Source organism: Dysidea avara, chromosome 12, assembly GCF_963678975.1.
Source record: "Dysidea avara chromosome 12, odDysAvar1.4, whole genome shotgun sequence".
NCBI lineage: Eukaryota > Metazoa > Porifera > Demospongiae > Dictyoceratida > Dysideidae > Dysidea > Dysidea avara.
In genome coordinates, this window is record NC_089283.1 from 13088235 (window position 1) to 13106906 (window position 18672).

Genomic DNA, 18672 nt, shown 5'->3' on the forward strand with positions numbered 1-18672 from the left:
ATACTTACTGATCCTGATGACTGAAAATCGTAGCAGTTTGAGTACTAGAGAAAATCGCTCCGAGCCAGACAACCAGGAAGCACAATATAACACTTAGCACTGCCTTGCTTGTATGTATGAAAAATACAGTACTTGGGGGGCAAATACAGCACTCGGTGAATGTGTGGCGTTGCTTTAACTATATGCATGTATGTAAGTATGTGTGTATGTACTTCTAATTACATTCTCTTTTCTTTGTCAGAATTGCTCCGAATGATGATTATTTTGATGAGTTTTTTTTGAAGAATGAAGAATCTGATTCTTTATGAAATTATTTATAGCCACAATGGGTTACATATAATTGCCATCTAGATTATACACTTATAAAATTATGTGTGTACATGGACACCGTTTCCCATCTGATGAATAAGACAAGTTTTAGTTGCGACATTGAACTTCTGTTTAGTGTAAATCTAAATGAAATCCTCCAAGGCATGTACAAATTATGGCACGGTTACAGGCTTCAAAAGAGGAGATTACTGTTTTCGTAGAAAACTTGGAGTATTCAATAACTCATTTATACAAAAATTATTTCCATACTTTCAGTTTGTTGTTCATAGAAGCCACAGGACATAGTTGCTTGCTCCCTTAAGCCATCCATGTGCTTACTTTACAATAGTTTCTTCAAGGTAGTTAGCTAGTAGTTGCATAGATAAATGTAGTGTTTCAAATTAATTGAACTGAAAATTCGGTTTAGTACATATACAAAATTATGATCACCAGCAGGGAGTGAGTTTACATGTATGAAGTCTAAAACAATAAAAGGGTCAGTACTTCTAGCTGGAGAAAATGATTTTTATGTACCACAAACACACCTGATACAAAAGGAAGTGGAAAGAGAGCAGAGATCAATGAAAACCATTACTTTGCATGTGAAGCCATAGGAATTAGTGGTGTGCCCCCTTAAACTACATTCTTCAATGGAGACAGGATGGTAACTGAAACTGAAATTTACCCACCAAGTGATATCATTCACCTTTCAATGGCGATATCATTCACCTTTCAATGGCGATATCATGCATATTTAAGAGTAGGCAGTGGTTCATTTACCCACTCTTCTCTTGACAAACATCTAGTGATTACTTCTGGTCATTCTGCAGTTACCAAAGAATGCATCAGAAGCACTCTGAAAGAGTCTTAATGCAAAAGTTCCCCTATAGATGCTGTGTGTTTATGTGTTTATGCATATGGTAAGTGCACAGATCTTCCCACCTCCCACAAATTACTGGCATAAAATCTTATTTTGCCATTCATTTTCCTGGTAGGTGATATCATATTACCTACTAATTTAGTGTTGTAGAAGCACTGTCACCAGCGATTATTAATTTAGGGAACTGCCTCAGTAATTATGGCTGTGAAACATAGCTGTGAGTGGTTATTCAAAATAGACTGTAGCTCACCTCAGAGTCAGGTTTGTCTTTTTTGAAAGTCTGGATCCTCCACTGATAATAATGGCACGTGTGTTGTTGCCTTCGGTGGCTCTTAAGCTCCTAGATAATTATACGTACACACACACAAACACACACACACACACACACACACGTGTCTAAACTGTCAAGTATAATAGCTATGCAATTGGGTCATTAGCTAATTTTCAGTGTGGCTGGTCATGCTAACTGAATGGTTATATTGGCCAGACATGGCATGCATGCTTGGAAATAATCACTCATTTAAGGTACATGATATCACCTGATGTTTCATTTTCAGTGTACTTATCCTGGCTTGGCTTCATTACCATACTGGGGGATATATATATATATTTGTTGGTTTGTCCCATGTAGCTAGCGAAGTGGAGGCATATGCATTCACTAAAAGATCTGAGACCCAGAGATCTGAGACCTAAGTAGAGTCAGTTGACAAGAAAAAAAGAAACTCAGTGACATACATCCTGTTAGGTGTTTGTGTGGTCATGCGACTTCCGGTCTGTCATCTTCATGCAGTTATCCGTATATCCAACCGTAGCTACAATAACCGGAGGTTGCGTGGAGCGCCGGAGTGACTCAGCTACCAAGTCTCATAGCTACTGTCCAGCTAGCAGAAGACCACGAGGAGAAGAGCACTGATAAAATTACTCTTTGAGAGAGCAAGGATGAAGCGAGTTCTTATCATTGTACTTTTTGCTTTACTACGGCTCGAAGTTGACGCCAGTATCTTCAAGCGACAGGCTGATGCTGATGTTAACCCCGAATGTATGCACGCCGCGTATAGTCTTACACCGAAAGAACAACAGTGTTTCGTTGGGTTTGAAAGCGACCGGTCCAATAGAGACTACAGTGATTATGGGTCTGCTACCGAAACGGCTTTTCCTGCAGATTATCAGTCTCAGAGTGGCGGCGACTACGATGGGTCAGGAGGGTTTTCCGGTAACTCGTATGATTTTGCTAAATTATGCTCAAGCAAGATGTGTTGGAATGCCATGAAAAAGATTCTTTCAAAATGCAAAGTGAGTAGCTATGATCAGTATGTGTGTTACTATAATATGTGGGGGGTACAAGCTGAAGGTGTGTAGCTATGACATGTACAAATGCAATGACCCATGCATACTGAAGAAGGTCATCCAAACAGCAGCCTGGGGAGCAGGCACTTTAAATCCAACAAGTCCCAGCAAAAGTTTTAGACCATTCAAACACTGAGTTGCATCCCCATAATCATAGATATTATACTACATACCTGGGATTGTGTACTGCTGGTTTTCAAAGGAATAATCCACATTGTACTTGTTAACACTTTTCCTTTGTAGTCTATTGCGCTATTGTTGCACTAGGTGCATATCTGCCACCTTCTACAATAGAGGACAGATCCTGATTGACTAAGTATTGAAGCCAGTAAATCGGCACGAGCTGAGTGGTACAACAGAGGTATCCACTCGCAAGGTGCTTGGGGATCTCAGCTCTTGTTGGGTGGCTATAAATATGTCACTTGCTATGACACTGTTGCCTGAGTGGACACAAGCGGATGATTTAAGATAGGCATGACGATTGTAGCCTGGTTTTCTGAGTCATTACTTGATGAAATATGATGGCGAGTTTGAGGTTTGTAAAATCACTTTTGTGATGCTTTTGCTGTATTTCAAGCGTTTCCCTGGTAATTCAGTCTATTGAGAGGTGTTTTAGTGTATCCTTTTACTATCTACTAAACGTTGAAGAGGTTAAATATTTCATATTACTAACACCAGGAGATGGCCAGTTTTACAGAAAATGTTTATGATTAAGTACAAGCAGAGTGGCATGTTGATAAGTGTTAACAAAGTCGGTACACAATCCCGGGTATGTAGTATATCTATGCCATAATACGTATACAGTGCTGAATAGAGGTAGTTGATGTTGTTGTTTTTTTGTTCCAATGGCATCCACCCTCAAGATATGTTAGGTTTATGGGTTTGTTATATTACAAGCTCATACTTTGCCTGCTAACTTATTTTTTCAACATGCTTACAATATTGGCATGTCACAAACTACAAAGGGTGATGACACAACTTAATTGGCTGTTGAAGATGTGGTTGCATATATACTCCCAGCTTGTAGTTGACACATGATACCTGATATGGGAAAGTTGGGAACTAAACTTATTGTAATTACATATCCCAACAAGCTTGTGCACTTGAAATTTCAACCAGTAAATATTACTCCACTATAACTCGGTCTCTCTCTGTATGTATTTTATCCAGTAAGGAGTCAACACAGCCAGCCATAACTTTGTCTCTAGATTTCACTCACCATTCCAATCTCCATTTCAAATCTCAAACTATTCATGTGTAGGTGGTTTTCCAGTATGCATTGTCATGTAGTAGCTTGTTCCATGCCTTGTTGACATGTATAGAATGGTATGTACCTTGTTCCGTATATATATGTTGAGAGATGTCTTCTATTTTTGTGACTCAAGAGTGTCTTGTGAGCCATAAAGGTGCTGAAGAAGATATCAATCTAATTTGCTAACTCTGGTTTAGAAGTTTAGTTGATTTTCACCTTTTGTTATCAACATATTCAAGTTTGTTATGAGGTTAACAGCTAAAGTTAATGACAATAAACAAGTAGGACTTTGAACAAATGGCACAGAAACCATTACAGGATGAACATGTACAGTTACTGTGGTAACAAGCCATATGATTTCATTTCTAGAGTTGTAGTACTTAGGTGGCTTTTTTTGTTTGTTAATAAACTGTTTCAAAGAGAATGTTGTTTCAACTATGGTAAAAGTATGCATGGGTAACCAAGAGTAACTATTTGCAGGCCTATTTGGGCTTCCTATGGTTTTTCGTAATTAACTTTCCATGTATCACTTTCACACCTCAGATCTCAGGCTACATTTTCATTGTAGCCCAGTTGGCGACTTTGCTGGGCTACATCTGGGCAGTGGTAAGCTATATAGATGTTAAGGCTAAATTCGATTGTGGACTCACATGATAATCGTGATTAGTATGCATGACTTGGATTTGGCCTCAGGAAAGCATTTTGTTATCCTAGCTATAATACGAGTTGAAAAAAATGTGGCTAAGGTAAGAACTAGTGCCATAGTAAGTATTTCCATGCATTTTCGAATACACACCACACCCACATTACTGGTAACATGAAATTACCACTCTACAAACAAGCTTACCCATATAGACCTTAAATAGCATTGCTTAAAACATTAAATTCACATAATCGAGATTCTTTGTGATAGCTCTTAGGATTTGTATAGCCAAAGTGTACCAGTTGCTGACCCTTAATTGAATCTTTCAGGCATATATACGTATCAGTATTGGCTTGGATAATTGATCATCCGTCATGGGTTACATATATAGTAGCTGTAGCACTGGCTATTCAGGCTTTACCTAGTATGTATGTTGTTCAGCGTAAATATCAGGCAAAGCCCTTGTGCCTATGTTACAACTATTACATACACCACTTTCACACCTCACTTCAAAGGGAAGAAAAAGTATATAAATGCTCATAATAGCATTGCTATCAATGCTGAGGAATGCATTAACGAGAAATGGAGATATATCAAAATATAACTCCCCTAGGAGGGAGTATGTACCATGGCCACGAAGAGTTTACCTGCTGTAGGCCTGAGGGCATAGGCACGGCAAATCTTGAGTGGCTGTGGTATAAGCAATATATACTAGAAGTGCGTAACAAACCTACATTCATCCCATTAGTTACAAAGGTATCTAAACACTGGTCGTGGGATAATGGTGTGGGCTATGGCACTCACAAAACGTTACTTATACGTTAAACTAGCAGTTGTAGGTTTTGCTGGTTTTAATGATATCTGTAACCACGTTAAAGATGCTTAAATGCTTAAATTAAGCACTAAAGAGTATAGGTTGCTGACCTTGAGAACGTCTGAACCATATTGCTACGTGGTTGAAATGTGCTATGTAGAAAAACAATCCCCACAACACGAAAAGGATTAGTTAGTGATGCCTACAGCTGCAAAACTAAGTGACACTAATACTTATACATTCAAGAAAACACTTAGCAGAACACTTAGCCTAACTATCATACAGTGCAGTAGTACTGTGTATTAGGAATCATGGAGGTTTGGGCTAGAATATCACCCAAAAACCGGCCATGCTTGATATTCTCTGCATGCTCAAGTATTACATTAGCATTTGCCTCTTGTCATTGTTATCCATGATTGAAATTCAAATTGCTCAATATAAATATACTCTTGAAGCATGCCTGCAGTTTCTCACACTTGTGACTCACCCACATGGAATGTATTAGTTGTAACATGGACACTTGTGATTTGTCTGATATATATATATAATGTACTCGCGTTTGGACCTGTGGCCCTTGTGTTTCTGCGTGTATATCAAGCTTGTGCAATGTTATAGCTATTGCATACAATGCATACATGTCTTGTCGAGATTGTTCCTTTGTATACAACAAAGTTACTTCTTTTCTGTGAGGAACCTGCGATGATAATGGCAGGGTTCTAATATGGTTTCATTACCAATATTATTTACTGTGTTCAATAAGAGATTGACCTAGTATTGTGTGTTACTTGGCCAGAAGCTTATAAACATTCACGTGTCCCAATCCTCACTGTTGATGTATGATTCTTTTCATCCTCAAATTTGGTAGTATATGAAATATGTAAATCACTGTCCACATTGTTATCTATTAGAGTGTGTGATCATCTAGATGTATCCGGTTGTTGAGATATCATAATAGTTAAGGAGATAAGGATGATAGGTTTTATTTATCTAGATAATAATAAACTTATGTATGTACCATGATGGTGTATACTACCTACAACTCTCTGGGCGCAGTGCTAAAACTAACGCTTCTTTGTACTCTTCAAATTACAATTTGCTCACTTTACTGGTTACATTATTAGCAGTTAACTAAAATACGTATTTCTAGATATGTTAGAAAATCGAGATAAGTTTCAAAAGGAAATATTGATTATGTCTAAATTTGTTATCACACACCTTTATTATCTATAAAAGAATGCAACCTCCTTAATGAGGCATTATCAGTGATCAATTGTGAGATCTGCAATGCTACTCAACACATTAGTGATCATTGGTGAGGTGTGCTGTGTGTTGACTCAACTGGTTATATGCCAGGTTCTCAATTGAAAAATGTTTAGAAACCTACTTTCTTAGTGATATTAGAATTTTTAAAGGCTTTTATGCATAATATTTGTAGCTGGTAAACTGTTCCACATCAGTTTTAAAAATTGACAGAAAAAAAGGGACTGCAAATAAACATCTAGGCCGGTGAGCTTGCATACCCATGTAATTTAGACACACTAATGTCCCAAATTATTTGTCTGGAAATCCGAACATCTTGATAATCAGGACTCTTGGTTGGTCCAAAGTTACATATTCTTACAGTATACATAATTGTATCACACACGATGTATATAGATTATTGTCTGTGTCTTGCCTCTGGCTAGCACTTCTGCATATGTGATGTACGTATGTACACATCTGTTGTCAAAATGGTTATGCCAATTGTTATGAAGCTATTTAAATTTCTTTCAGTCTTTACTACCAGAAGAGTACAAAAATCTGAACTTTGGAAAAGTGTTTGCTGTCCTCTGTTCCAATGACTCCAATGGTAACCCGTGTTATAAACAACTACCTGATGACTTGGACATAGTAAGTTGTGACTGCTATTAATGTGTGATGGTTCAAGGTATTTGTTGGTACCTTTAGGAGGATCCTTGCCAGAGTGCACTGGACGCTGGTACTTGTAACCAAGAGTGCAAGCAGGTACGTATGTTTTAAGATAGTAGTTGTTCATGTGCAAAAATGCATGGTCATGTTTCTTAAACTTGTAATATGCTGACATGGCATGCTTGTAATCACTCATACATATGAATTTCTTTCCGTGTCATTAAGTCAAGTGGTTAAAAATGCTATATTTTTCTCATGCAGAGTTCAGGCCAGAGCTAACAACAATAACAATTTTTTTGTTCCTATATACAGTGGTCCCTTGGGAATCAATTAACCAAATGTTCTGTTATAAGCAGTAGAAATGACTGTTTTATTAGAGTGGTTTGTTTACGGTGTGCATTCTATTAGAGTAATTGAACAGGTAAATGAATGGGCTTCATTTATCTGTTATCTGAATATACTCAGGGCAAATGAGTTCGGATACATATAATAGAGGGACCACTGTATTGTTGTCAATATTGACACTACAAAATGTGCCATTGCATGAGTTATATAATCAATGTAACAGCACTATCATGACTACACTGGTTCAAGGTGTACCTGCACAGTTAAGCTTACCATGCACATTTGCAGGTTATGTACCGTATAGCTGTTATTTTCGGATATTTCAAAGAGGCCCTTCTCTTCGAAAATAAATTCCCATGTCTGGTTGTTCTTCAAAAATAAATTCCCACAAGTGAAAGCAACAATCCGACTTTTGGCGATTCGCTTGTGTATTCCTCGAGTTTTAGCTCAGTATTACTGATGATCATGGGTAAACTGTATCATTACTGTGTCAATAACCAGAAAACAGGTGATCCAGAATGGGAATTGATGCCGTCTGCTCTAGAAACTATGGTAGATAACTAGCTAGCTACGATCGAGCGTGATCGAGCCAGTGAGCTTACTCTACTTGAGACTCCCCCAATCTTCTCTCCAGTGCACAGGGATGGGGTTAGCTATTCCATCAGTAAGTCAGTTTTTGGCAAACATTCATGTATCTTCATAATTTGTGATGCGAATTTCTGAATACACCTGGACTTCGAATATGCACTCTTCGAATTCAAAATTCAGATTTTGCTTCTTGTACAAAATTTTATACTCAAAAATAACTTGCCATACGGTACAACAGATAGGTTATAAGGTTTCTAATAGTAACGACATCTGATATATCCACTTGACCACCACCTTAAATAGATGAATTGTGTATAATGTTATGCCATTGTTTATATGAATATTAAAGTTTGTGAAATAGCTCAAATCTTGCCTTAATAATTCTCAGATCCTGTTACCATGAATGCTACTTAAGTTATTACATATTTTAAAATCTTACAATGTTTAAATTCATTGATAAATATTTATTGAATCTTTATTAATTAAGACTCTTACATGACTTTGGGTCAGCAGGACAGTAAATGATTTGCCTGAGGCAAATCCTGTTCAGTGTGAATTGTATACTTCTGTGATTTGTGTCTGAATGTACAATTCGAGTATAGTTTACTGTCTGTTTTATTACTACTCATATTCTAACATAGGTCCTGTTGAAGTACAACTCCAGTTGTTGTTACTCAACACTTTTGTCTGTAATGCCAAAGAGCACCAGGTATGTATATTTGCAAATGTCAAGTTATTTTCTAAGAACAGAAGTTCTATAGTTTGTTATTTTGGTGATGAAGATAAAAAAGAAGAGTAACTTCATACTGTTCCTTTTTACTTCATATGTGGCTGTCTCAACGAAACCCATTTGCGTTTTGAGAAAAACAAAAATTAAAACAAAATGGTGAAATTGTGCGTGCAAAAGAAAATTTTATGCAAAGTTTAATCAAGCCATTACTCAAGAAAGGAAGTCTTAAATTGGTTAAACCTATTCATCATCTTATTCACCTACTATGGGGAGTTCGAAATCATTGTTTCATTTCTGTAGCCCCAATGGTTTGCATGTCATGTGTGTTTGTTTATGATGCAGTAGATGTAAACAAAATTGTTGCCATTTCTTCAACAAAACCACCTTCATACGCCTATGTGCAAGTGACTGCAGGGCTAAAACTATTCCTTGGTTGATCTGCCTATCCATGGAAAACATTGTAAGCTTCCAATATTGTATACTAATCCAAACGGAAGGTATGGCTGCGAATGTAAGCGCCTGTAGTTTATTTTAGTATAGTCATTGTACAAATCGATTTCCTTGTTCTTCCTTCTGTCTAGTGCTGTAATTCCAAAATTACTCACAGCATAATTGATGGAAACTTTGCTGATCCATTCCTTGGACAATGCAGATAATGCTGAGAAAAAAAATCAGAGGTTGTGCGAACTAGAGTTTTCGCTGAGATGGTCACATGTGGTTTGAAGATATTGATTTATTAATCTGCAAATTTTGGCTGTTGAAAGCTCATTTATATGTATAGCTTGGTTGTGTGTATGAAAAATAACCTTTGTTCCAATTTTATGTAGGTCTGAAGCCTCACGATTGCAGGAACTATGTGGTATTGGCAATTCCAGTCTCTGTACAGTCAATTTTGAACAGTTCACTTCCGATGATAGTAAGTTTTAAGTTTGTACCACCCAAATTAGCTATTCCCCACAAACCACTTATGGATATACAGAAAAGATTCACCAACTGTTTTCTTCATGCAGTCTATAGCTGTCTAAAGTAGTTACTATATGTATTTCTTTAGCTTGTTGCTCCTGTGTACTGCTTTTCAGTTCATGGCTGTTTTTAATAGCTTCTAAAGTTAGTACCATTTGTGGAAAATCTGGACATGCTTAGTGTATGTGTATCTGTTAACTGTCATTTCCTATATTTTATTGTTTAAAGTTGAAAGTCCATTTTCAGTTTATTTCCAAATTTATTGTCCATGCTAGTCCATACTTGTCACATTGTATATAGTGTGTGTGTGTGTGTGTGTGCGTGCGTGCGTGTGTGTGTGCTTAACACTTAACTAATCAGTCGTTAAGTGTTAAGTACATGTCATAATCTAACCTTGCACATAGGATAAATCTGATATAGTCTAACCCTTGAAGCAGTCCAGCTTCTTTCATGCACCCTGCCCACTTATCGGGAATGTGCCTTGTTTACTTAAATAGCTAAACCCTTTCGGTAGGCGTCACCATGCATTGCGCTACCACAAAAATTTGACCACAATAGGTTTGCTTGCCTTCTACTGCAAAAGTTTCACCCCTCAAAACTTCTCCGCTATACAATAAGTCATAGAATCACTATACAGGAATTCTATCACTCACTCACTCACTCACTCACTCACTCACTCACTCACTCACTCACTCACTCACTCACTCACTCACTCACTCACTCACTCACTCACTCACTCACTCACTCACTCACTCACTCACTCACTCACTCACTCACTCACTCACTCACCCACCCACCCACTCACTCACTCACTCACTCACATACACACACGCATGCACACACATACACTTTGAATGTGGTGTACACACAGCAATGGACATGGCTTCATGCACACCTACAGACTGCTGCAACACACATTACTGATAAATAGGGCTGCACCGATTCTAGTATCGGGCTGATACTGCTGTTTTCATGAGGTATCAGAATCAGCCAATGTATTGCTGCAGGTACTGGTTATCACGTGTGCTGGATAAAAATGACATCCATTTGTACTAGCCTATTTCACAGGCACAATAAATACTATGCTAGTATTAACAGATCCTTCTATGCTGAAAATTTCTTTGTGAAAACACAATCCCAGAAAAAGATTGACATACTCTAATAGAACAGCCAGTAACTCTAATTGAGCAATTAGGTTAGCAGTTATTGTCATGACTGTTTTACTAGAGTATTTATACGTAGTACTATTTCTGTAACAACCGTTATCTAGACTTCTTCTAAAATCATAGTAGAGCATATGTAGAAGACTACTTACTTAGAGTGAATCTTGTACAGTTAGTCACTTCATCATGTGCTTATTACAATGAATTGTCCATTATTGTGTTAAAACTTGTACAGAAGTACCATGAACTACACAAACAGGTGGACTGAGCAATCACAGCAGCAAATTCTACTGTATGTGGTTACCGCGACCATTTTTAGCTTCCCCAAATTTACTTTGTGCATCTTCTAGTTAATTATCTATGGTGTGGTGCAGGAATTGTTTCAAATATATTATTTTTAAAACTTTCAATCTAGCACTCTTTTTTGAAAATTTGAAAATTTGCCACTATACAATACACTTCCACGTTGTTGAGCTGATAATTTCACACATTTGCATACATGTAAATCAGTCAGAAAGACCCAACTGACACTTATCTAGCATTTGTCGAAAACTTTTGCGATTTTTGACAAAACTGCAATATCCATGAAAGTTTTTCCATTGAAACTTCCCGATACGGTATGCAAGTGATCCCTGGATTATTAGAGTGTGGCTCAATATCATAAGACAAATATTATATCATAGCATTACAATTCTGTGCAGTGGAATCTAAACCCCAGGGGTGGTCCATAAGTCTGAAAAGTTTGTATCTCTGAAACTGTATATAAATAACCTTAAAATAACCAAAAATATCGGTAGTGTTCAACTACCCTAATAGAACAGTCACTACTCTAATAGAGGAGTCATATCCGTAGTTTGGTTAACTGAGAATCCGGATGAGTGGGGTTTGGATTACTGAGATTCCACTGTATTCAAGAATTAGGGACTTCCATTTTTTTCATTGGAATTATTGTATATATTTTATCTACCTCCATACACAGGTGACAGTGATTCTAACCTTGTAATTATTGGTGCAGCTGCTGCTGGTGGAGTGTTCTTGTTGATGGTTGTGATTGTCGTAGTGATTATTGTAGTGATAGTGGTGACTAGGAAGAGTCCTTACAGATCTAGGACACGGTATGTGGTGTGTCCATGAATTGAAAATTTTATTGATAAGTTAATAATAGATTTCAATAACATTTTGTGGGATAGGGCACCCACAAAAGCATTGTGTGTAGACCTGCAAGGCCCACCTGTGTTAGCCACTATTATCAGTCATGAATTATAATGTTAGCTGTATAACTGCATTGAGTGACACCATTGTGAATTCACTTGGTCATGCATGACCCATCCCAATCTGAGCAATACTTACAACTGGCAGACTGTCAGACTGTTTGTTGCAAATACATTTTAGTTTGCACACATGTCCATGTGGGATGGAGTTCTTATAATATCCCTAAACTGTAACTAAATTGTATGTTTCATTATGCATATTAATTTTTGTTTTGAGTTGAATGCTGCTATCCATGAAATAACCTTTAACCTTAAAATTACCTGATGATGTTCTGGGTAGTACAACAAAGCTGCCCAACTAACTACTGGAGCTATGTATCAATAAACATTTAGCATGAAATTTATTTAAATTGTTCTCTTGGCTTCAAGTATTATCTGGATACTGAATAGATATTATGTTTTAGCCCTCCGTGTGTGTGTGTTGTGTGTGTTACATAGGCCTGTTGTTTCTATTGTTACAGGGTATCCACTAACAGCAGAGATGTATTCAGAATGAAGCTAACAGACAATGAAGATCCTGATGATTGAACATTGAAATGTGCCCACCTCATTGTACATAACATTTCATGTTGTTATATCCACACAGTTGATCACTAACACATACAATCTGCTACTTTCAATCATTACATATCATGAACTCTTTGAGTTACACATACCAAAAGTAAAATGTATGGATGCCAGGGTATTTTTTATGCACTGTTCAGGAAATTCTGCATATCATATTGTGGTTTCCTCTCTATGTACCAGTGGGTAAAATTATGACAACTGAAGCCTTGCAGTATGTCATTTGAAACCTTTTGGACAGACAGTCTGTCATAGTTGAAGTGAAGTTTTGTAGTTGTTTCTTGTATCCATATTGTTGTAATCATAGTAGGGATTATGGGCTTTTCTGGCTGAAAATATCTCACTATAACTATCTTCATTTTGCTCTTCATGGCAGCTTGTTGGTTACATATAGCCAGGCCCAAAAAGTGTTTGCAGAGTAATCCCAAATCCTTCCAACAAGTTTCTGTGGGATTGTATTTTCTGCTGACTTCCAAGGCTACAGGCTTAATTTCTTTGTTGTTTGATGTTGCTTTGGTCCAAGCTGTGCCTTTTCGCCTACCACAGCACCTTTGTCCTTTGTGTTCCATTTCTTTCTCCACTACCATGTAGATGTTGATTCATGCTAGCACAAGGTTGCTTTAGTACTAGAATTTCTATAGTAATTGGATTAATTGACTCATTGTGTCTGGCAGGTGCCATCCTTTTCTTTGATGTGGTATGCATTGTCATGCTACAAATAAGTAAACAAACAAGTGTAAGAAATTAGAAACTTTACTTTCATAGAAATAAAAAGCAATGGAACAAGTACGATCATCTACCCCTAATCCCTACTTCAGACTGCATGGCTACACTGTCGACAGCCCGTATAGTATAGTGATAAAGTTCACCTGATGGTTAACATTAATTCTCTTTCTTTGTGTTTTACATAGAGTAAACTAAGTTACTAATTTTGGTTGAAGCTAAACGTGCCTGTCATTGAACAACTTTCAGCATGTTGGTGATGTTTCCCTTACGCCTGTTTCCACCCAAAAGTATAGGGAGTTGTATTGTTAACAGTTGTATTTGATGACCAACTTAAGATTGAACTCTCACATAGTTTGCAGTACTTCCTGCTATAGGATTAATGCTTTGACTGAATCACTGATGTTGTCATGTTTGGGCTGTAGTTATATGTTCCTTACTAGTGTGGGGTCCTTTCATTGTTTTCATCGCCAGCATAACTGGGCTGTATGTATACTAAAAGAATTTAAGAAAATTAGATTCATGTGTCTGCCTATTGAGCCGGCATTGGTTGGCTTCCTGTTGACAAACATTATGTGCTATGCTATGAACCAGGTTTTAGAGTAGTTCGATCTTGTATAAAAATTTTCGTACAAATTTTGCATACGAAAATTATTTTACAACGAAAAAAAAAGCTAATTACGGCAGCTACAAATTAAACACAAACTTCTTTGCGTTATCGATGGAATTACTTCCATCCTTTTTGATTGTGAATTGTGTCCACTCTCCTATAGTCAGAGTTGGGAGTAACGCATTACGTAATATTATTACTTTTGTGGTATAACAAAGTTATATAACGAAATACGCTATAAAAACAGGTACAGCGGATTTCTCTTGCGTTCGAATTTTCCGTAGCCCGTATTGTGCACGTGCCAGGCTTTGAAAGTGAAGGCACCTGCGCAATACGGAATACGAAGATTCGAATGCAAGAGAAATCCGCTGTAATATAACGCAAGTTACTTTACTTACAAACGTAACGCGTCACCTAAGTAATATAGTTACTGTAACGAATCTAATATTACGTAATATTATTATTACAAGTAACGAAGTTACTAATTTCGTTAGTGATCCACTGAGCCGTAACGCCTAGCCACAACGGAGTAACGAAGCCTACTGAATGAAGCTTATTCACCAGCTTCTTACTTATAACCAAGATTTGCACATTGCCCAACAACGCAATCATGTCACGTGATAAGGTGGTAGTTTCACACGTGACAGCTTAAGGCTGTGGACACAAAGTAATATGTGACCGGATTTGCGAAAAGGTACCTTTTTCACACATAAAATTTGACCCATTTTTTCAACTTTCAAACTTTGTAACTTATGTATCATTGCAAGCACGTGTCTATAATTTTCCATGAATATGCCTAAATTATGTGGCTACATTTTGATACAAAAAGAAAGTCAATCAGTGCAAGGAGTCAACAGTTATGACATTTTGTTTGTTGGTATGTCAAATGTGTGAAAAAGGTACCTTTTCGCAAATTCGGTCACATATAATATGTAATATTATTATAGTTCAGTACTTTATTTTATGGGTAATATGTAACTGTAATTAAATAGTTCAGTTGCAAGTAATATGTAATATGTAACTAGTTACTTTTAAAAAGTAACTTACCCAAGACTGCACTGCCTATTGTCAAGATGTTTGAATGGTGCCAAGTATTATTTGTTACCAAATAAAATTTTTTGACCAAACTAGGCTTCCACACGCACCCACTCTTATATGATTTTGAGAGATAATATAACTCAATGTAGCAAATTTTAATCTGTCATTTTGTAATGGTGTACATGTGAAAAGAAGCATGGTGTGAAAATTTCAAGCTGGTGGGTAATTGTATGTTGTGTTTTTTAAAATGATGGTTTCATGTGTGTAGTTCCAGGAATTTTGATGACTGGTTTCCAATCCATGTGATGCCAGGTGAGGGCCTAAACTACATGCAAGAAATTATGAACCACATAGAATATATGTGAAGCATGCCTATCTAGCTATAGAGGGGAGTGTGGGTTAGCTAATGCTCCCATAATAATAATAAAGTTGACTTGACTAGATGACTGCTCTATTAGAGTGACTACCGTAATACTACCTGGAGCCGCCCCTGCATGATGGGCCATGCACTTTATTCAGCATTGCTATATTATACATGCCTTTGACTCACAGTACTACAGTGTAGCTGCTGAATAATTATCACAAGCCGTGGCATGCGCATGCGCGCGTGTTCGGTTAAAGTTCTCGCCGACTGTGACTTCTTGGCTAAATACGAGGCTAAGTAAGTTGCAAACAGGAAACACAGTGTTTATAAAATAAGACACGTTCCTATGACTTGAGATCCAGGCTATCCGCAGGGGCGTAGCCAGGATTTTTTGAAGGGGGGTTCCAGCATCAGCATTGAGTTACTAGAAGCAGGGGTCTGGGGGCGCAGCCCCCAGCCGCTGAGAGACTTTCAGTATTTTAATTAATCAAAACTCAGCAAATTGCTATATTTTATGCAAAAAGTACATTAATTATGATGCATTAAGTGCCCCTGGGATGAAGGTAGTACCAGATAAAGTCACCTAGTGGAAACAGACAGCATAACACATAGAGACACATAATAGTAATCTGTAAGTGATGGTTATATCTCACTGCGGTATAGGAGCCATGAATCCACTGATACAAATGACAATAAAAACAATATAACTATACAAATATGCATAGCATGAATTCATTTTGCATAACACAAGTGATAAATTATTGGAGCTCTATATCTTTAAACACTGCACACCAAAGCTACAGCAGTATAAGGTATAAGGTCATGCTAAGTTTTGCATTTAATGTTGGAATGTCTGAAAAACTTCATATGGACATGGATATTTACATGCATGTTCTATTAGAGTATACCTGACTGCTCTATTAGAGTATATACCTGACTGCTTTATTAGAGTATATCGATCTTTTAAACAAGTTTTGAAGAGGGCTCATGCTACCTATGTAAATCCTTCCCTGAGAGATGAATGTAAGTTTTATCAATTGTTGTGCTGTGCCATTACACTATATTGCTCACTCATTTTGTCCTGCCACACTACTGAAATGGTGTCAGGATCCTGCTTGCAGAAGTCTAAATTTTACAAGGGGGGTTCCTGAGCCCCCCCGGGACCCCCCCTCCCTACGTCCCTGATCCGGAATTTAATTGGCGAGAATACAGTCGGAGAGAGCGAGGGAGAGAAAGATGAAATCAATTCTTGCAGTCTTACTATTCACTTTAATCCAGTACGATGTTGATGCCATCCCTGAGGTGTGTGTCGCAGCAACTTTCGTCAAAAGAACTACAGTGCCTGTATGGGTCTGCAGGAGGTAGTGACTACCATTACTCAGACTACAACAATCATAAATGACCATATAATCAATGAATCACCCAGTTGCAAAGACCTATAGGGATTATTTTCACTAACTCATTGTCATGGAGAAAGCATTATGAAATGATTTCCTCTAAAGCCTACAAGTCAGTTGGACTGCTATGCAGAGTATTCAAGGATTCACATTGTCCTCAGGCTAGAAAATCCCTATACATATCATTAGTGAGATTTAAATTGCTATACTGCTCCACATTGTGGAGACCTTATTTGTTGAAAGACATAGAATTAATTGAGAAAGTACAAAGGCGTGCTACTAAATTCATACACTCTGATTACACTTCAGACTACAGGACTAGATTGACCCAACTAGGTATGTTGCCATTGATGTATATTTATGATATATCTGACATCCTCTTTTTCATCAAATCACTTAAAACTCCTACAGATAAGTTCAATATCCTGAACTATGTCAGCTTCAATACTGGTTCTACTAGGTCTTCTGGAATCAAACTACACCACAAGACAGCTCATACCAATGCAGCTACGAACTCCTATTTTTTCACCTACCTAGCTAGACTATGGAACTCTGCCAATAATTGATCATACACAATCACTAACTGTAATGAAACAAAAATTGAAGAAATTTTTATGGAATCATTTCCTAGCTAACTTTGACAATTCACTCTGTTGTCTCCATTACCTTTGTCCCTGTTCCCGTTGTTCCAAGAATCCTGCATCTAACAATTTTAACCACTTGTAACTAAGTATGTAAATGTTAGTGTATAGTTATTTTTTTAATGTATGTTAGGCTATCAGTGTAGGTCACTGGTAGACCCTCAGAATTATTATTCTGTAAAGCATTATTATTATTATTATTATTATTATTATTAACAATGGATCTGAGTTTGACGATTATTCCGACGATTATTCCGACGATTATTCCGACGATTACTATCATGACTCTGAACCTATCGACACACCTTGGTATTTTGGCAACGAGTCTAGCAACGCAACCAGCTTGAGTCTCGATTTTGCTCACCTGTGTACACATCCCTTCTGCTTGAATGTCTTCATCAACAAAGTGATCCCAAAGTGCAGGGCGAGCTTACTGTTTAACTAACTAATAGCTATTAATAAGTTATTACCGACTGGGCAGACAGGGAGAAGACAGAATTGCAAGAAGATAAACGTACATGTGTTATATTTATTTATTTAAGCGTCATGCATGGTCAATGTCAAACTGCCAGTAATGTCGCATTCCATTCATTGATTGACATTGAAAACTATCGCTTGACAAAACTCCTCTGGTACTAGTTATAGAGACAGAACTCACAGAGAGCATGGTCCATGCATGATAGGTAATCTTATTGTTGTTTTATGTTTTAGATGGATGATTCGTATCTTTGCAAACACCTAGGGTTAGATGAATGTTCTATTAGAGTATTTTGTTGTTATTAGTCACTATTCTTTAAGTAGTGAAAGGGTCAAAATCCTCTCCCCTGACATTGAGGTGGGTCTGCAGCCCATCTAACCTATGCTTAGCAATGTAAGCAAGTTAGTTTCTTAATTCTGTACTAGCACAGAGTAATGCTGAGCAGTTTTGATATTTCATAAACGGTACGGTATTTCATAAACGGTACGGTACTGTGAAATTTTTTATATAGGGTTATTTCTGTGTCTAAATCTAGTACTGTAGGTCTAAGATAACATCAAACTAAGGCATGCCAATAATTTAGTCGTACCGCAATATCAATATTGCGGTACGACTAAATTATTGGCATACCTTAGTTTGATGTT

The 18672-nt window shown here is 37.3% G+C and overlaps 1 protein-coding gene across 1 annotated transcript; it reads left to right on the plus strand.

Annotated features, from left to right (window-relative positions):
• The first annotated feature begins 1990 nt into the window (after positions 1 to 1990).
• Positions 1991 to 12850, plus strand: LOC136241112 (uncharacterized). The gene is made up of 7 exons (XM_066032281.1): positions 1991 to 2482; positions 7019 to 7135; positions 7193 to 7249; positions 8728 to 8795; positions 9644 to 9732; positions 11922 to 12057; positions 12675 to 12850. Exons 1-7 carry the CDS (start codon positions 2129 to 2131, stop codon positions 12739 to 12741), a joined length of 888 nt encoding a protein of 295 aa, XP_065888353.1. The 5' UTR covers positions 1991 to 2128; the 3' UTR covers positions 12742 to 12850.
• Positions 12851 to 18672: the final 5822 nt, after the last annotated feature.